The 20,895-nt window shown below is 50.9% G+C and overlaps 1 protein-coding gene across 1 annotated transcript in view; it reads left to right on the top strand.

Annotated features, from left to right (window-relative positions):
• The window catches only part of Kcnk3 (potassium channel, subfamily K, member 3), a 37,101-nt gene extending 23,408 nt beyond the window's left edge, over positions 1-13,693 (top strand). The window contains exon 2 of the mRNA NM_010608.2: positions 10,314-13,693. Within this exon, the coding sequence (NP_034738.1) occupies positions 10,314-11,260 (947 nt within the window). The 3' untranslated portion in view covers positions 11,261-13,693. The remainder of the gene's footprint in view (positions 1-10,313) is intronic.
• Positions 13,694-20,895: the final 7,202 nt, after the last annotated feature.

A 20,895-nucleotide genomic window follows, 5' to 3' on the forward strand; every position in this document is an offset into this window, starting at 1 on the left:
AAGACCCAGATAGATCAGAGGCCTGGCTGGCCTAAGATGGATGGATGCATGGGCCTAAGGTCAGTTGGCCTCCCCAGGATCCCCAGGGTATCTGAGCAGTGGTTTGCAGAGCCTCATCCCACACTACATCCAGCCTCCCTGTCTTCGACCTGATTCAACCTCAGAGATCCACTCAGAGGGAGCCTTGTCCCAAGTTGCCTCCCAGGGGTGAGGCAGGCAAAAGGACAAAAGAATCAAAGGCCCCTGCCCTTGGGGAACTTAAGGTTTAGCCCTGAATGCAAAGGCATCCCACACCCTGAATCCATTCTTTCTCCTCCCTCCTCCCTTCCTCCTTTCCCTTCCCCCATCCTTGCCCAAGTCCTCGAGCTCTCTGTAGCATTGTCAACCAGGCTATGCTGAGGACCCCTAATGAAGGAAGCCTCCTGCTCTCAATCTCCCAGTGCCATGCCCACTCCATCCCCCCAGGGATGTGAGGAAACTCACAGTGATATCTCCTTAGGCGTGTGTGCCTTTCCTACCTGGAGCTGCCAAGGGCTCCCCATTGCCTTCCAGGTCAGATTCTTGTTCCTGAGCCCTGTATGTCTTAACCCTTGCCCACCAGTGTTGCGCGCGCTCAACTGGCCAGGAAGAACGACGCTGCTACAGGATCCTTCTGCACACATTTATTCAGTCCTGTTTCTTCTTTCTCCATATATCTCCCTTGTTTATATCTCCCTTGTTTATATCTCCCTTGTTTTTATATCTCCCTTGTTTTTATATCTCCCTTGTTTATATATCTCCCTTGTTTTTATATCTCCCCTGTTTTTATATCTCCCTTGTTTTTATATCTCCCCCGAACCCTGGGCCTCTCACTCTTTTATACTCTCAGTTCACATCCACGTACAGCAGGCCACGCCACCTCACCAGGCACGCAGCTTCAGCTAGTCAGGGCAGCAGGGGCAAATCTCCACCAAATTGGATTCACCAGTATCCTGGTACACCTGCGCAGCACTCAAGATGTTTGTGGTTTATATGAGGAAGTCAGGTGCAAATCATATGACTTAGCAGCAGTCCCTGGCGCCTTTGGGACTGCCGCCACACCCGCTCCCCACACACCAGAACAACTCTCACCTTTCAATCAAACCTCCTGCTGCAAGAACACCAGGAATATTTCATTGTTGTTAGAGGTTATTATTCTTGTCATTTTGACTAGGCCCACACAGTGGTGCATGCTGGGAGTCCCAGCACTCAGGAGGCAGGGACAGAAGGATCCCATGAGCCTAGGTAACCCAGGCCAGTCTGAGCAATGTGGTAAGACCCTGCCTAATAATAATATACTTACTATTGTTGTTATTATTAATGTGTTTCTACGTATAAAAGTAATAGAGGGTTGGGGGACAGAGCTCAGGGCTAGAGCATATGCACAGTCCTTGGATCAATCCTCAGTACTATAAATAATAATAATAATAATTATGATTATTATTATTATTACTATTATGGATTGTTTCTGTAAAACATGTAAAACTATACGAAAAGAAAATTAAAATCGATAATAAGCTCATTATTCATGGATAAACTCTGCAAGCTTTCTGCTACACTTCTATAGCTCTTCCCCCGTATTTATGCATATGTATTTTTTGTCTTTATAGATTTAGGATATGATCCCGCCCTACAGAAAGCATTGGGCTTACTGTTTTTGACATAATACAGTGATTTTCTATGTAATTAGGAGACTCCTCAGGAACAGCACTTTAATGGCTGCACAATATTCCACCCCATAAATATACCTTAATATGTTTAACTAAAGCCTATTGGCGACCATTTGGAGTGTTTACAATTTTTCACAATGAAAATGCTGCTATAAACATCCGTGTTCATAAATCTTTGCTCTGATCTCTGGTTATTTTCCCAGCAGAGATTCCTGGAAGTGGTACCACAGGGTCCCGGTCGATGCATTTCTAAGGATCTTGCTGTTGTATATGGAAATGCTTTTCTGGGAGGATCCGCTGGTCCCCACTCACTGACAACAGTATCGTCAGGACCATTTTCTCGGCCTCGAGTGTTTCTTCTTCCTATACATTTTAGCTTCAACAGTCACCTGTGGGAACCCTGTCTCTTCCTTCTTCCCTTCAGAGGTCAGGACAAATTCCACCTCCCTGAAATCCTCCTTGATACCCAAGCTAGGGCTCTTCACTTCCACCCCGCATTCTGCCCCCACCCCAGTCACTCCCCAAGCTGGCCAACTCTGTCATATCTCTCAATAGTGAGTGTTGTAATTACCTTTGCTTTGGGGAAAACACTGAACCTTTAAAGCCATCCACCAAATGGTTTCGTCTGATTTACTTCCATATGGAAGTTACCTTGACATCAAGGACTTCGGTTTGGTCATCTAGTCTACCTCTCCTGGCCACATTCCCCAACCTTGAATGTAGCCCAACTGCAAGCTACCCTTGAGTTGAAGAACACTGTTAGTTCTGCATTTACTATTCCTTGTCCTGGTGGAATGAACAAAGCTGCTCCCTCTACAGCATTGGGGGAGACTGAGAGGATAGGGTAGGATATTCTAGTCCTCACTCTGCCAGACACTTATGGGTGTGGCTCTGGTCCTCTGCTTCCCTCTAGGACTTAGTTTACTCCTTTGTAAAATGGGCATGTTGAACCACCCAATGGCCTTGGTATGCAGCACATACCCCTCCTAAGGCTCCCTGCTTAAAGCCTCTGTTCTAAACCTATGAGGCCCCTGCACAGAGCTAGCCTTGGGCTGGGGGGTGGGGGGGCGGCAAAGGAGCTGAGCCCTGAAGCAGGCCTGGCTGCAGGCCAGACTGTGTCTGCAAACACTGACCTTGGCTGCTGCAGGGATTTTCCATGACACCAGCACCCTCCCTCTCAACTCCCCCATTTTGCATGGGCCTGGGAGGCTGGGGGTGGGGCACCAGAGCTCTTCTGCATAAGAAGTCCTCAGGCAGTAACAGGGACAGACACCTGTGGGGTGCAAGTCAGCTCAAGAGAGAGGGGAAAGCCAAGAAGTCAGGGATGGGAAGTGTGGGAGCTGGTGCTATAGAGTGGAGGGCAGAGGCTGAAAATGGAGCTGCCAAGATGGAACAAAGAGGCCCTGGGAAGGGGCAGGGAGAGAAGAGATGGGTGCCTTGTTTTAGAACTGTCCTTTCAGGAGTTCTGGCCCGGAGGGTGACAAACCCCAGACCCAGTTCTGCATGTTCATTCCCGCCCCCACCCAACTCCCTGGAGTCCTGATGCCTTTGCAGACCTAGTTTTGGGCTGAGCCAGACCTACAGCCAGGGGCTTATTTGGGGGCCTAGAGTTGGGCTTATTTTGAAGGCGGAAAGGGTATATACAAACAAGGGCCAGGGCTGAGAGTCAACAAAAAATCCTGAGATGGCCTCCTCTCTTTGCAATTAGGAATTTGGGAAGGGGAGCAAGAATTCGGGGGTCACCATCACTGCACAGAGCCTTACCTTATAGATCTTTGGTTTTTCCAGGTAGAACAGCAATTGATAATGACCTACCCAAGTCCTGTGCGTGACACAAAGGGTGCCCACAAAGAGTCCGAGGGGCCAGAGCCTGCAGACTTCTGTGTGGAAAGAGAGCACAGAGATGAAGCTGTGAGCAAGGAGGCCCTTCCTCCACATGGAGGAAGCCCTCGGAGCTCCTTAGACAGCCTGCTGCCTGACTGGATCTTCCAGAGACTGGGAGAGCACCTGAACTCTCTGCAATGTCTGCTAGGCCAGCCACCCTTCCCCTCAGAGCAGAGCCTGAGTACCAATGCCTGATGCCTTCCACCTCAGATGCTTTAATGCGCCCATTCTGGTTTTGGCTCTTGTCTCCACATTGCTATCTATGGTCTCCAGAGCTCCAGCTCTGAGGGGCACAGTCCCCAAAGAACCTTTTCCAGGCACCCACAGCTCAATCCTGACCGCTCCCTCCTGTCCGCTCTCCTTCCCAGCCTGCTGGCATCGTCCCTCCCCAGAGCCCGAACTGCCTTCCTTCTGCTTAGCAAGCTCTGGCAGCGCACTCAGGTCACCCTTCCCCTCCCCCATTTCCAACAACGACCTAGTGTGCAAAGCCTCTGGGTGTCTCAGACCACAGGTCACCTCATTCATCTTTCCCCTGGCCAGGGCTGTATTTACTCTAGATAAGCAAGTCTGCTGGGAGGCAGGGCACAGCCAGGAACTGCCAAGGTTCTAATCTGCCCAGAGATGGGGCTCAGAGACCCAGAGTCAAAGAAGGACCTGGAAGAAGGACCACATAAGTTCTTGATGTGACAGAGGAGGGCTTCCCAAACCATGCTCAGAGGAACCCTAGCTTAGCAATAAGCACTGTGAGAAAAATGTTCTGCCGTCAAATACATGAGAAACATGACACATTCCTCCAGCTATTCATGGGAACACGGACGGGTATGACCATGTGACACTTAAGTCACATGATAAAAACATTCTTTTTAGTCCCTATTTTCCCAATTTAATTGAGTCAAACAACTCTTTTCTCATCCAACCCTTAACATACCACTGAGCTGGTATCTGAGGAAATTAATGTCAATAAACATTGATTATAGCACGTTGTGGGGGGGGGGCTTTAATGTTCATGCAATCTTGGGAACCCAAATATATTCACATTGGCATCTCAAATCTACTAGTTCACCAAATCTCTCATGAGGTCACTGTACCCATTTCACAGATGAGAAACTAGAGGCTCAAAGGGTTAAAGAACCTGGCCAAGGTTAAGAGCTATTTGGCTATGGAGCCTGTGCACTTTCTGCCTCACTGAATTGCAGATGCCCTACCTATCTGCAGCGTTTCCCACATGTAAGGATAGCCTGATTCAGTCTTGCAGAATCAATTATCCCATGCTAATCTCAAGTTTCTGATTGACAAGTGTGTTCTTAATTGATTTTGATGGGGGAAATAAACTAATTAGAGTCTTAAGAATCATCACCTTGGCGCTGGTTCCATGTAGTAAAATATTGTATTTGATCAACACTTCACAAATGGAAGCTTTGATCTTGTGAGTGGGTGGCTGAACAGAGAAACTACTAAAAGACGTTCAGGACAGTGAAAAATGCCAGGGTAAGAACCAGGAATGAAAAGGGATGACACAAAGCTAGTGCTAGCCAAGCTGAGGACAGACCTCAGCCTCCTGCCCTCCAGCTCCACACACTCAGCTCCACCCGAGATGGGGCCATGGGTCCACCTGGGGGCCAGTTAGGCCAAGGGTAGGAAGCAGGCAGGCAGGCAGGCAGGCTAACACACTCCTGGCGCCAGTGGGGAGCAGGTGGCCAAGACCAGCCTATTATCAAGAGCTTAGAATTCTGCTTCAAGTAGAAGGAGCCAGGCCACTGGGAGAAGAGACCAGGAGGGAGAGGGGGAGGGGAAGACACACCCTCTCCATGCCCCCCTAGATCTCTGAAAGCCAGAGCTACAACCAGTGGTTGAGTTCCTGACACCAGGCAGAGACGAGGATAGAGGCCTGAGGCTTTCAATACTGTTGTTTAGTTCCTTGCTATCCTAAAATATTTATGCTGATAATTAACATTTATGTCCAGCCACAGCTTCCTCCACTGAATTTTTAAAAGAGATTTTTATTACATTTATTTATTTAGAGAGAGTATGTATGTGTTAGTGTGTGTGTGTGTGTGTGTGTGTGACTGTGTCTCTGTGTGTCTGTGTGCATCTGTGACTATGTCTGTGTCTGTGTGTGTGTCTGTGTTTGTGTGTGTGACTGTATCTGTGTCTGTGTGTGTATGTCTGTGTGACTGCACATATATTCTGTGGTATATTGTGGAGGTCAGAGGAACTTGTGGAATCTCCTAGGAATTAAATCAGGCCATCAGGCTAGGCATCAAATGCCTTTACCCAGTGAGCTATCTTGCTGGTCCTGGTGGCTTCTGTGCCCAGACCCATCTCCTATCTAAGTCACTTCCTATGAAGAGTCGATAGCTCTGACTGAATGAGTAGGTGGAGCTTTGGCCACACCTGAACTGTTAGGCAGCAGCCAGGGGACTGGTTTCATTATCTAAAATCCTTGGCTTTAACCTTGTCGTGTTGTTACCACCTCTAGGCATTGAGCAAGCCTCTCTGCTCCTCAGTGACTTATCTGTAAAACCCCAAGACTAGACCAAATGATTAGTAAGAACCTCTGTCTTCCCGTGGTGGATTCAGGATGGGAGATGGAAAGGGACAGCCCTAGTGAGTGTTCAGGGAGGCAGCCGCCAGAGTCTATGCTCAAGATAGGAGTTCTGGCTGTTTGGTCTAACAGGTACTAGGAGAGGGTACCCAAAAAGAATCAGCCTCAGAGAGCAGCCCCTGCGTGCGTGCGCTGGTACCCAGAGGGACTAGCAGAGCCCCGCCCCCAACCAGAGACTTGAAGAGGCAGCAATTGGTAGTTCTTTTTACCTTTTCCCTTGCAAAGCCAAACTAGGCACACTGCTGCCCCACTGCAGGGGGACAGGGTTGGCCAAACTCCCGGTGACTTCCCAGAAGTCCCGGGTCCCCTGGGACGGACTCCACCCTAGCTGGCAGCCATCCAAGCTAGGCACCCACGTCAGCAGGTCCTCATGGCTTCTTTGCCCTTTCGTCCAGTGACAGTAAGACAAAGGGATAGGCTCGCTCACCCTCAGCCCCAAGATGAAAAAAGTCTGTCTCCAGGGCGGCTCCCCTGTCCTACTGATATCTCAGCTGGCTCAAGATAGTGCCTGCAGCTGAGGCTTCATGCGCTTCTCTCTGGGCCTCAGTTTCCCCTCCTGACATGGCCCTGGCATGAATACAGAGTGAGAAATGCCTAGGGGCCATAGCCAACTCAAAGGACGTCTCCACTCCAGCCGCAAAACAGTCAGGCACAAATCAAAGAGTGACCGGGGGATGTTCATGAGGGCAAAGTTAAAAGTTTATTCTAAGGGTAAAAGTTTTGATTAGTGAGCCTGGCTGTGGTAGGGAGTGAGGGCCAGTCTGGCCATCTGCCCCACAAAGGTCAAGCACTGTCTCTGGCCCTGGTAGGGGCCTGGGTCAGGTCTGGATGAGTCACTCGATTTGAGAATTACCAAGTTGGGGGTGTACTTGTGGCTAAATGTGGGTGCTGAGCACTGCCCCCCTCAGGGGTGGGAGCTGAGCAGGAGCAGAAGGAGGGGGAAAACCCTGCGGAGAAGGTAAAGGGGCTTCTGGATGTCAGGTGAGGGGCCAGGGCAGCACCTGAGGGCCCAGCCAGCAGGGCCGAGCAGGAGAGCTGTTTTGTAGGCAGCCTATCCAGGCAAAGGAAGCCAGGCAGGAGGGCACTGGGTTTTCCTGAAGGGCATTATTCTTTAATGGAACCCAGAGCAAGCTGGTGAGAGGTAGACAGGTGCTTTGGAAGGGTTCCTTCCTCTTCGGGGTGGCTATAGATGGCTACACATACACACACATGCACACACACACACCACACACGCACACGCACACAGGAACCTGTGTTTTCAGATGATTTTCCAAGGGCCTCTCACAGTTGAATACTCCAAAGATTCCAGAAAGCTTCCCCAAGCCATTTGTCTCCTTTACTTCCTGAGGAAGATCGGGACAAGCGCTAGGGCATGGAATAACAGCTTTAGGTCATGGGCCTGGACCCCAAGTACAGACAAGGCAAAGGAGCCCAGAGACAGACAGCAATTTGCCCAGGGTTACACAGCTGGAGCCATAACCATGCTGTGCCCTCTGTGTAGAGCTCTGCCCCTAGTGTCATATCCAGAGAGGAGTCAGGGGTCCATATACTGTGTGGTGCTGGTCTGAGGGACAGGAAAGGACAGGATGAGACACTGTGCTAGCTGGTAGCATGCCCAGCTGTCGAGGTGAGTTGTGGATGGCTGTGGGACCCAGCTGGTATGCACAATCTGTTCTCGCCCTATTGGGGTGCAGTGAAGCCAGGCACCATGGCTCAACTGTACAGCCCCTGGCAGAAGGGGCACAACCACTGGATAGATGCCACAGTGGGGCAGGGAAGCCATTTTATGGACAGTCTTGAAGCCTTTACCCCTGCCCCAAACATCTGTTTCCAGGCCTCTCTGAGCTTTAGAATCCTAAGGACCGGCCCTAGGCTGTCAGAGGTGGCTCCACTGGAATGCAGTTACTCCCAAGCTGGGCGATCTCTTGGAAACGTGAGAGTGTTCTGCCACCTCCTTCATTATTAATCAGCGTGCTATTGTGGGGCATTTGAGATATACCAGGCTCTAGGCTAAGTGCATCAATACATTATTTCATTTATTCCTCCAAAGCCCTTGCTGCAGATGATATATTAGCCCCATTTTACAGATGTAAAAAGTAAGGCTCAAAAATGTCTTATGTAGATGGGAGAATTTGAACTCAGATCAGGCAATGCTCACAATATCCTGGTCTGTAATATAATCATGATGTGTATATTAGGACTCCCTTTGAAGGTAGAAGTTAGAGGGGGCCATTACAGGCTTGCCAGGGCTCCCCCCCCCCAAAGTTAATGTTTAGCTTTATGTAGTTGGGAGACCTGGAGTTCATAAATAAGCCTTCTCAGAACTTCCCAAATAAAGCACTAATAACTTTCAGCTAGGAGGAATCCAGGAAGACTACCTGGAAGAAGCAGTGTTTGGTTGAGATTTCCTAAGACCCAGAAAAGAAAAGATACTTGGAAATTCTGCCTACATTCTTTCATTCTCATAATTCTCTTAATAAAAACTGAAGTGTTTATGCTCACTGGTCTAAGTGGGAGAAGCACGTGACCAGAACAGATTTCATTTTCAAGTAGACACGATCAAAGAGAAAGAGTCATTTGTTCGAGGTCACAACACCACTAGGGATAAGGCCAGAGCTTGTGCCCAAAGCTTCTGGTTCTCATCCAAGACCCTTCCTGACTCCTCACCCCCCACCACCCCCCACTGCCCCCCACCGTCCCTCACCGCCCCAGACCGCCAGGAAGATTTTGCTGCAGTTTCTGTTTTGAGAAGGGTTTGTAGCTCAGACCATCTCTCCAACTCTCACTCTCTCCTGCCTCAGTTTCCCACACGCTGCGGTTACAGGCATGCGCCACTCTACCCAGCTCAAGGCAGAAACTTTGATAGTCACTTGATGTGCAGAGGGGCAGGTCTGACTCTGCTTGGCTCCCAGATGGGAAGAGTATAAGCACAAATGTGGAGGATGGAGGCAGAAGAGGAGCAGGATAATGACACACTCGTGCACACGTGCACACGTGCTCACACACACATGCACACATATGCATGCACACACATGGGTATGTGCACACACATACACACACGGGCATACTCACACATGCGCACGCGCACAGGCACCCTCATGCACACATACATACACACACGTGCGCTCACACACATATGCACACATGGGTGCACGCACGCACGCGCGCGCGCGCACACACACAGACATTCGCACACAGGCACACACTCAGAGTCTACTTTTGAACCAAATCCCTAAGAAGACCCCAGTCTTAGACAAGGTGGAATCCCCCCGAGCACTTATTAATTCAGCTGTAGGGATAAGGTTGGGCCATTGCTAGGCCAACCACTCAGGGAAATTGCAAGCTGCCAGTGGTCACCGCACCACCACCAATAAGCTTTGGCTGCAGCAGAGACACCATCAAGAGGCCTTGTGTGCCTCAGTTTCCGTCCCTCCGCACTGAATCATCATGTCACAAGCCATTCCATCCAATTACCTGCCCTCATAGTCACGGGCACTGAGGCCCACAGAGGACAGAGAGCATGGCAGAGCCCACAGGTATTACACAGAAAGCCAACTCTCAACTGACTACCTGACATTCACACACATACATTATCTCCTGCCTACTGACAAGCCTTCCAGCAGAACCAGGAGCCAGCTCCTCCCAAGAGGCATGAGACACTCAAGTTTTCAAGAAAGCAGATTCAAGTTCAAACTCGGATTGCTAAACTTCCAGGCAATGTGACCTGGAAAAGTCTAAGCCTTCTGGAATCATCATCCCAGTACTTCGTGTTACAAACTAAAGGTTAGCCCGAAGCGCTGGACATGGGTGTGCCCACGTATGGAAAAGCAGACTCAATAGCTAGGGCCGGAGGCGTCAGACATGGTGGTGCAAGCCGGTTACCCTAGGACTTAGAAGGTGGAGGCAGAAAGAGCAATGTAGTGAGTTCAAAGCCAGCCTAGTCTACAAATTCAGACATCCAGGCTAGCCATGGCTACATATCTAAACCCTAGCAAAGAAAGAAGTGGGGAAATGGAGGAAAAGCCAAGTCCAAAACCTGCAAAGTGGGGAGGGAAGGGGATGGGCAGAGGAGGAGGGACCCCTGCCAGACCAGCCCCACAGCCTGTGCTTTCTCTCTTCTCCCCGGATCTCTACAGGCTATGGTCATGCGGCGCCCAGCACGGACGGAGGCAAGGTGTTCTGCATGTTCTACGCGCTGCTGGGCATCCCGCTCACACTAGTCATGTTCCAGAGCCTGGGTGAACGCATCAACACCTTCGTGAGGTACCTGCTGCACCGTGCCAAGAGGGGGCTGGGCATGCGGCACGCCGAGGTGTCCATGGCCAACATGGTGCTCATCGGTTTCGTGTCGTGCATCAGCACGCTGTGCATCGGCGCAGCTGCCTTCTCCTACTACGAGCGCTGGACTTTCTTCCAGGCCTATTACTACTGCTTCATCACCCTCACCACCATCGGCTTCGGCGACTATGTGGCGCTGCAGAAGGACCAGGCGCTGCAGACGCAGCCGCAGTATGTGGCCTTCAGCTTCGTGTACATCCTCACGGGCCTCACGGTCATCGGCGCCTTCCTCAACCTCGTGGTGCTGCGATTCATGACCATGAACGCCGAGGACGAGAAGCGTGATGCGGAGCACCGCGCCCTGCTCACGCACAACGGCCAGGCTGTCGGCCTGGGTGGCCTGAGCTGCCTGAGCGGTAGCCTGGGCGACGGCGTGCGTCCCCGCGACCCAGTCACATGCGCTGCGGCCGCGGGAGGCGTGGGCGTGGGCGTCGGTGGCAGCGGCTTCCGCAACGTCTATGCCGAGGTGCTGCACTTCCAGTCCATGTGCTCGTGCCTCTGGTACAAGAGCCGCGAGAAGCTGCAGTACTCCATCCCCATGATCATCCCGCGGGACCTCTCCACGTCCGACACCTGCGTGGAGCACAGCCACTCGTCGCCGGGAGGCGGCGGCCGCTACAGCGACACGCCCTCACACCCCTGCCTGTGCAGCGGGACGCAGCGCTCGGCCATCAGCTCGGTGTCCACGGGCCTGCACAGCCTGGCTGCCTTCCGCGGCCTCATGAAGCGCAGGAGCTCGGTGTGAACCACAGCCAGACCTGGAGCACCTGTGAGCCAGAGGGGTAGGGGACCTGCCTGCAGAAGCCGCAGGAGTTGGCCAGAAGGCCCCCCAAAGACGCCTTCGGGCCCCATGGGAAGTCCCCAGCCCATCACCACCACCACCACCTCTACTCTTCCCCAGCCCCTAAATCTCCAACTGTGCAGGCTATCACTAGCCAGCAGGAGGCGGGGCTCTGAGGACCCCTGGAGCCCCCATCGGAGCCGAAGAATTCCGAGAAATGTGAAACTTAGGGGGTGGGGAGCCCGGAAAGCAGCCACGGGGAGCTGCTGAGAAGCCCCCAGTCCTCAGAGGCCCTACGGGGGCCCCAGACCCCTCACCTCCGGAGGGAACTAATGTTCTCGGGTTTTGTTTTCTGTTTTCTGTTTTGGTTTGGTTCTCTCTCTCTCTCTCTCTCTCTCTCTCTCTCTCTCTCTCTCCCTCCCTCCCTCCCTCCTTCTCTCTCTCTCTTCTACTTACACCTCCTCTGGGTTCTCCAAAGCCCAAGGTGTTTTTGTCCAGGTCACCCCCACTCAGTCCCACCTGGCTTTCATCCCCAGCCATGTCTCCCAGCCTTCCACTACCTTACGTGTCCACTCCCTTCTGTTTTTTGCATGGCTATGCAGTTATGGAAGAAAAAAAAAAAAAAGGAAACCCCAGCAGCCCCTAAAGCTAGTCCCCAGAGGGCAAGATAAAAAAGAAAGAAAGAAAAAAAAAAAAAAGAAGAAGAAAAAAAAAGGGCAGGCCACAGATGTTAGAGCAGAGTGTGTGCAGAAACTGTGGCTTCCACCTCTGCGGGGTGGACATCTGTAGGTGAGCCACCTGGAGTCTGGGAACATTCTCAGGGGCTCCTGAGAGACTCCAGCCTTCAGGACTGCCCTTGGAATCTAAAACATGGACTCCCCTTTGCTGTCCCTGGCTGCAGCTGCTCATTCACTCGTCCATAGGTTGTTTTTTTTTGTTTGTTTGTTTTTTTGTTTTTTGTTTTTTTGTCCCAGAAACCCTGTGCCACCTCCGTATTCATTTGAGTGTAATAACACTCTAGTTAAGTCACCTGGGCAGTTCTTATGGCCATTTTTCAGAAGAGGAAAACAGGTAAAAAAAAAAAAATTTTTTTTTTTACTTGCCCGGGGTGTCTTGAAGGGGAACAGCCTGCCGGCTTGTTCCCAGCCCAAGTGCTCTTTCTTCAGGCTCAGCCTGCCCTCAGAAGCGAAGCCCCTGCAGGCAACACCCCAGCTTTGTGTAGGCAGCTGGGGTTTAAACCAGAATCAAAAGCCCCAGCCTGAGCCACTGCCAGGGCTCTGCCTCTGGTACTCTTTAGCCCAGAGACTGAGGCTCTAAATGGACCCTTGTCTCTGTTCACAAGCAGGGAAGTCCTTGGGACCAAGGTAAGAAGGACTGAGTCTCATGGACTACAAGCCAGCAGTTGGCACTCTTGAGAGTTCAGGGACTGGGCAGAGCAGCCCAGACAGCTGACAGGTATATCCTGGGACGTTTTCCCTGGCCTAGAAGCCAGGATAAATGCATCCTAAGTTGCTAGAGTAACTTCCACTGCAGCCAGGAACACCCCTCTGGAGGGAAGGAGGTATTGGGCCTGCTATGCCTTCTACCTCCTCTACCTGCAACCCAGTGGAGGGTGGCTTGCTACTGGGGACAAGCTGGAGGTGGAAACCAGGACAACAGAAGGGTATGTGTGGGGCTATGGGTATAGCCCCAAGTTTTATTCCCAGTACCATGAAAAGGGAAACCTTTCCCCTGCAGAGCTGCCTTCTGCTCACTGTTCCCAGGCCTAGCTCCATACTGCTGAGTAAGGCCAATGTGACCATTTGGGGAGGTAGAGAGAGAGCCCCACCATGTCCTCCAGGTCCTGGGAAATCCTTAGGTGGAAGGAATCTGGCCTGTGTGTATCCCATGTCCGTGTGGAGGAGCTGGCCCCTGTGTCAAGGGGGAATGGAACCCAGCAGCTGGAGAGGTGCTGTCTGTGTTTATGTTGGGCTGGAGGCAGTGCTGGCTGCCTCTGTCCTGTGTGTGACCCTGCCCTCGAGGGGTCAAGTCCCGTCAGATCCGAGGGAGCCACAACCAAAGTTACAGAGAGGGTGGGGAAGGCAGCAGAGTGGCCCTAGGGTCTAAGCATGGGGGACTGCTGGTCTCCTGTAGGGTCTTTGCCTAGGGAACTAGAAGGCCACTGTCACTTCCTGTCTCACCCCCTCCCATGCAGGCAGCCTTTCTGCTTCCCCAATGCCTTATGCCTGGGCACACTGCCACAGAATATGCAATATGTGTGGGTGACATCCCCACACCCACCCGGGCAGCCCCTAAGTCCCCAGGCTGTGGCTGCCCTGGCCCCCTTTTCAGCAGCTCCTGCCCATCTGTCTTCACACTGAGAATGGCGCCTAATAAATGCTGTCCATGGAGACCAGGCTCTGGTTCCCGCTCCTCTGTCATTAGTCATTCACCCTGTCACCCTGTCACCCTGTCCCACCACTCACCTAGTGCGTTCCCCTGGGGCTTCTCAGACTGCTTTGGGTGCAGGTTTCTTGTGTAGAAACCTGGGAGTGAAGCCTGGCTTCACTTAGGATTTTCTCAAAAGATCCAGAGCTCAGAAGATTCCGTCTTCCTGGAACAGACTGTGAGAACAGGACCTTAGAAATGACTGGGCCCTTTCCTCCCTCTGTACACAAGTAAACGAGGCCAACGAGGGCAAGTAACTTGCCCTGAGTCACACAGCCATGAATGGCAACCTAGGTAGGATAAGAAGCAAAGCTGGTGACTCCCCACTTTGTCTCCTCAGCTGACTGCAGAGTCAAACAGGACATGCCCCAGCCTCCAGGGGTGACCTCAGCTCCTCCCTGACCCCAGTAGCCTGATGGACACAACACACACACACACACTAATATCACTTTCAAAGATGGGCACATCACAAATACCTTTTCTTAGGGTGTGCTACTCATGGTCTAGAGTAGCACATGCTTGGGGATGGACCCTAGAGCCCAAGACAGATATATAGAAAGCAGATGCACTGTGCCCAGTTGGTACCAACACCTGACTCAACTAGCCAAGGGTATCCAGGCTTCCCTAAGCATGAACCATAGTAATACCTTTGGCACCAAAATCTGTCTGCACGCCATGACTCACAACCACCCTACCACATTCAGGGTGTGCATATCCGTTCTATTCCTTGTTTTAAATGCCACCTGGGACCTATTTGGTTGATTCCCTTTACTCACAGATAAAGACATGCTAGAGAAACAAGGACCTGGGCTAGAGACACATTCCCTTAATCTTTCCTTCTATCTACTTAGACCAACTAGAGAGATAGGACATATTTGTGGAGAGGTTCTGGGTTCAAAGAAAACCTGTGCCCTTTCCAGGACACACCAGCCTCCCTGGGATGAATCTCTAGGCATCCCTTGAAGTAACAGCAGGCAGGTTCTATGGCATGTTTCTTGGTAATCTACTGGCCTCTGTTTGGGCACAGTAAAAACCTGGCTCATCCACTCCTAAGACTACTTCGTCTTAATCAAAGCCCAAAGGTTTGCTGCTCAGCTCTATGAGATACAGCGTCAGCAGAGGTGAGTCCTTCTGGAGGTCAGTGGTGTCCAGCACATGGTCACTTGGACTTTCCTAAGCAGTGCTTTGCGGGACACAAACATGGCTCTTGCCCTACTTTCAACATCGCCCTGGACAAAGTATCACAAACAGATGTTGCAGGGATTCCTAGAGGGGGCCTGCACCCCAGTCCCACCCAGAGCTACCCAGAGCTCAGCACTAACACAGGATCTTCGTGTCCAGACACTGTCAGTGCCCCCCCCACATGCCCCCAACCTCCTCACCTCTGAGGCTGCCTGAACTGAAAGACACAGGAAAATGGACGTTGAAAGCCTGCAGAGGAGAGGGAACGGGAGCAAATGTCTGAAGTTCCCACCAGCACTGGGATTTGGGTGAGAGTCAATGGGAATAAGCTTCCTGGGAGCCAAGAGAAAAGAGGGATGCAATGGCAGCTCCTCTCTAAGCAAGCCAGTGGCCGCTCATAGGGGAGGTGCTAAGTTGGGCTTGGTGACTCATGCCTGCAATCTCCAATTCAGAAGGCTAAGGCAGGGAGATTGGCATGAGTTTGAGGCCAGCCTGCATATAGCCTGTCTCAAAACACCAAGAAGGAAGAGAAGGGTAGTCCTTGCTCTAATGAATTTGGAAGAAGGATGCACACATCACCACTGTCTGAACTCCACAAAACTCTAAGCTTAGTAAAAGTTTTTAGAAGACCTGCAGCGAAACCACTGCTCGTTTTGAGTAACACTCAAACTCATTCCATACCAGATCCTCTGTTGGCCTGATACTTCCCAGACTTCCCAGGGCACACTTGGGGACCTCCTCGGCTGTCACAATATCACTGATAGGGAAGTAGGTCTTATCCTTCCCTCTTATCCCCAACTAGGGTCTGTGGATGTAGCTCAGTTGGTAGAGTACTTGCCTAGCATGCACAAAGCCAATGCTTGATCTCTAGCACTGCCTAAAGGCGTCACATGCCTATAATCCCAGCACTTGGGAGATAAAGGTAGAAGGATCAGAAGTTCAAGGTCATCCTGGGCTACATAGCAAGTTCAAGGTCATCCTGGGTTACATAAAGTTCTCAATAAATGAATGAATTAATAAACAAACAGGTAAATATAAACTTTAATAATTGGTAAGTCATCTGTAACTGGCAGCTCTAACAACATGAAATACACACTAGCAAAGCTCATTATGTACCAAAAAAAAAAAAGGTTCAGAGCAGCCAGCCCACTGGTCTAACAGCAGGCAGGGAGTTGATAGCAAAGCTGAACATGGAACCAGGGCTAATGTTGGTGGATGAAGCTCGTGCCCTCACTCATCATATTGCTCACTGCCTGGCAGTGGTCACTGTCATTAGAAAAGGTCTGGCCATTGAAGAGTATGAGACCAAGGCTCCCTCTCCTCCACAGCCTAACAAGCCCAGCCTTGGGTGGACTCAGTGTCCCCCTGTGGCTGAAGCAACTGCCCTCCAGCTTCTCCCCCCACCCTTGCCAAAGGACATCGAGAAATAGACGTATGTGAAGCAGGTGCCCAGATCGGAGGACCAGCGCCCACCTTTCAGAGAAAAGGAACTGGATTCACAGAAAAGAAATGATAGATCCAAGCTCATGAAACAAGATACTGGCACAGCCAGGGTTAGTAGCCACAGAACCTGGCTTGTCAACATGTACACACCCAATTCACACACACACACACACACACACACACACACACACACACACACACACACATACATATTCAGACACACAGACTCTCATGCACATACACACAAGAGTGTGTAATTCACACACACATATTCAGACACATAGACTCACATGCACACATGCACACAAGAGCATGCACAAGCTCAGAACCCTGGCCCCTCTGCTCTGACTTTGGAGGAAAGTTCTAATCCTGGAGTTGAGTCACTTTTATGCTGGAAATTTACATCACATCTGGACAAACTAGAAGACTCACATCCCCTTGTCTCCCAGCTGCATAGAGGACTCATAGATGGGATTCTGATGGTACTGGTCTCTTTGATCCCCTCTAGTCAGTGATGCACACACCTGGAGAGTCTACATCAACAGCATTTGACCACAAGGACAACACTGTAAGTTAGGCAAGAATTGACACCCTCATCAGAAAGATAAAGGTCTTGCCTTGTGACCAAGGTCACAGAACTCAGTATCAGAGGCACTGAGCAGAGCCTAAAGTGTCTCCTTAGTGGCTGCTGTGCTGGGCCAGAACAGCAGTCAGGTCCTAAGGGATCTGAGACAGCCAGTGCCCTGTTGTTTACAGCTTTCTGGTGGCTGGACAAGGTCCCAAGCTTAAGGAGGATCCAGGTGGACACAGTTCCAAGAATTCATTGGCAAATAGGGACAGAGTGTAAGGGACTCTTCACGTACTTCACCCTGTCCGTGAAATGTCCAGCCAACAATCTCTGCCCTCAGCAGGAGGGAACAAAAATCACACCTCTGACCCTACATTCATTGGCCACCTCTACACGTCTTCATCTACCACAGTTCTTGCTCCCAGGAATAGGGTACCTGTACACAGGCCATACACAGTCATGGAATGCTGTGATCTCATTCCGGGATCAGACTGAAGTCCCAGAAGTCCTGAGATTTGAACTCTCCAACATCAGGGCTGAGAGACTTTGGGCCAATAGACTGTGAGGATCCAACCCTGGAGAGCAGAACTGTCCCAGGGTAGAGAGTCTGCCAGGCCCTCTGGCCTCGCTCTGGGCTTTACCCACTCTTTAAGTGAAGAGTTCTGCCTTGCCTTAATTTGAGGAACAACAAAGCTTTAGGCATTTACCTGCTGGGGGCCCTGTGTAAAGATGTCTTCTGGCCCTTCTCAAAGATGGAAGAGGATGTGCCTTCTAGGACCTGGGACTGAGCTCAGCCCTCCCATGAACCACAACCTTGCTGCTTAGCCCTTCCCAAGCAAGAATCTGCTGAACAGCCCAGCCCACAGGACCCCATGCTCTGAGTGACTCCATCTCCCACTATGTGTTAACTCTAAGGACCATCATGTCTTCCTTCCACTGAGACAACAGCTGTGTTTTGAGGCTGTCACTGGACAGCAGATGCTTTCATCCAAACAAGTCAAAGTGGCTCTCCACAGGGACAGGAACCTCCAGGCTTTCTTGGGTCAAATACCCAGTTGTTTCTTTCCCTTTCCTGTAAGTATACACCTGGATGCCCCCATCAGCCTGACCCCTTTCTCAAGGACAGCTTTCTTGTTTCTCCTACCCAGGAGCTTGCTGTGCCACACAGACACTCATCCCCTCTTCTGCTTTGAAAGCCATTCCCATTAGGAACACAAGGCAAACATTCAGATGCTGCCTCCACTGACTTCACGGCCCACCAAGAGCTCATCATGAGGGTCATTGTGGCAGACTCAGTGGACTACCGAAGCAAGAGCCATTTCTGCAACCTTCTGCCTGATGACAGACTGCTGACATCTCTCAGAGGCTCCTCCTTCCCTGAACCCAGGCCCCTGCAGGGATTCAGCTGATCCCAGTGACCTCAACATTAGGTCCTGTCTCAGTTTGGGGCTCTTCAGGGATGGCTTCAGTGGGACTACTGGGAAAGGCCTTTTTCCTATAAGAAGGCATCAGAGGAATAGAAATATGCCCTATACTTTGACTAGACAGATCTGTGTACCCTTCAGAACTGTGGCAGCCATCTTGTGACCTTTAGGGAAACACTAGATTCAATGTCGATGGTAGGGAGAAAAAAGCAAAGGGCTTTGCTGGGCTACTGAGAAATACCAGGATCCCTAACTAGAGGAGCTCCTGTCATGGGAAATGGAAGGTGATGGACCCAAATGCATTGTGCTACTATTGAAAACCCCATGGCCCTTCTGTAATAGGATACTGCACAGTCTATGCCTGGAGGACCACAAGGAGGAAGAAACAGGGCTGCTAGGTGGTTTGTTCATCTTCCCTTCAGGGCTTAACACTAGCCTGGTTTGTACCTCTTGTTCCTGTCTTTTGAAGGACATAGAGGGCCAGTCACAAAGATTTGTGTTTTTCTTTGGTGTAGAGAGGTCCCTCATCCAGTCTAGCTCAGTTGGAAACTTCCATCAAATCCACTGAGCACTGGTATTTTCCCTGCTCCCAGGACAGACCAAGCCTCAGGCTCGGGTAAGGAACTTAGACATGGAAGCGATGCGTTCTCCTCCGCCCCCTCCTTCTATTTCTGGCTGTTCCACAGTCAGCTGGGAAGAACGACAAAAGAGACAGTAGAACCCTCTCTGAGGCCAGGACGCAGGTGCTGGCACCCACTGGGGTCCAGAGTCCTCTCAGGAGCCTCTCCCAGCCCTTTACACAGAAAGGCAAGCTGATTTTTCCACAATGCTTGCCCCTTGAGAGCCCTGTAGCCTCCTCTTGTCCCCAAACCAGCCCTCTGCTATCTTCCATCATCCAGTCAACACACAGGACACTCAAGCATGCTGACCATGCCAAACAGTGCCCCATGAGACCCTGCCAGTTCTGCCCCTGTCCTGTCCCTCCATCACAGGAACAAAAAAGCAGCAAGCCCTTCATCAAGGGTAACCCCCAGACAAGAGATGTCCTCTCCTTCTTTGGGGTATTTGAGTGAGTCCCGCTGCCCCATGTGACTGGGTTTCATGCCCAAGTTTCTACCTACAACTGCAGGCACCCTCCTTCTCCACCTTCCACCTTGCTAGTCATCCGGTCTGAGGAGAACAGAGAGCACCTTTTTGTCCTTGGCAGTGTGTTCTGGTGGAAGATTTGGGGGTAAGAGAAAATATTGGGGTGTGCTACACATCCTCTGGAGCAGGCCTCTTCTGGGCTTGAGCTATGGCTCCATTTTTATGTCAGTCTGAGATGGTCCAGTTCGACTATGCTGGCATCCCTGCCTCTCTGTAATGTTCCAGGGTCAGAGACTGGTCCTGCCACACACATTGATTCCTCCTGTCTCCCAGCTCCACATCTCCCCCTGATTTGATAATCTAGCCTTCGGGGCCATTATTCAAGCCTTTGATGAAAATATCAAAGAGGACAGGACCAGATAGCAGGCTCTTAATTCCAGATGACATTTATTCCAGCATGTTCTTTGTGAGCTGTTGCTGCCCCAGCTCCTCACCTCTTCCTTTTATGTATTCTCTAAAACAGTCTGTTTAATCGAAGCTGGCAGGAGGCAGGGGTTCCAGCGACGTTCGTTCGCCACTCCTTAGACCCTGGGATGTCACGACCTGGGCTGGGGACTTGAACTTCCTGATAATAGCAGGCTGAAATAGCAGGCATTAGTAAAGTGTTCACTGAGCATGCACAAAACCCCATTTGATCCCCAGCACACCATAATCCAAGTGTGACGGGCACACACCTGTAACCTAGCACTTGGAGGGTAGAGACAGGATGACCAGGAGTTTAACATCACAAAGTCACCCTCAGCAACCTAGAAAATTTGGGGCCAGCCTTGGCAACATAAGACCTGACTCAGAAAAAAGGAAAGAAGGAAAGAAGGAAAGAAAGAAAGGAAGGAAGGAAGGAAGGAAGGAAGGAAGGAAGGAAGGAAGAAAGAAAGAAAGAAAGAAAGAAAGAAAGAAAGAAAGAAAGAAAGAAAGAAAGAAAGAAAGAAAGAAAGAAAGAAAGAAAGAGGGAGGAGGGAGGGAGGGATGAACGAAGGGAGGGAGGGAGGGAGGGAGGGAGGGAGGAAGGAAGGGAGGGAGGAAGGAAGAAGAGAAAGAACATCATTAATAAGCTGGGCTGCTCAGTCCCCACCCCATCTGGACTCAGCTGCTTGCAGAAGCAACTTGTCCATCCTTGAGTAGGTCAAAGGACCTTTCTTGGAGCACTCAAGGTTGAAACTACCCCAGGAAACTTGATGTCTGTGAGTCTAGGAAGTGTGGGAAGCTGTATTCAGGAAGTGCTTGTGAAAGCTGGGCCATGGATGGGGAGGAAGCCTCCTTTCTCCCCTGCAGGAGGGAACATGACCAGCTATATTCAAAGGGGATGATGGAACAAGGTTACCTCCCTTCCCCAAGGTCACCTAACCAGTAAATATCAGAACCAGGTCTCCTGCCCAAGGCTGTATAGCTCTGAGGCATAATAGAAAGGC

This window comes from Mus musculus, chromosome 5 (genome assembly GCF_000001635.26).
Source record: "Mus musculus strain C57BL/6J chromosome 5, GRCm38.p6 C57BL/6J".
Classification (NCBI taxonomy): Eukaryota; Metazoa; Chordata; class Mammalia; order Rodentia; family Muridae; genus Mus; species Mus musculus.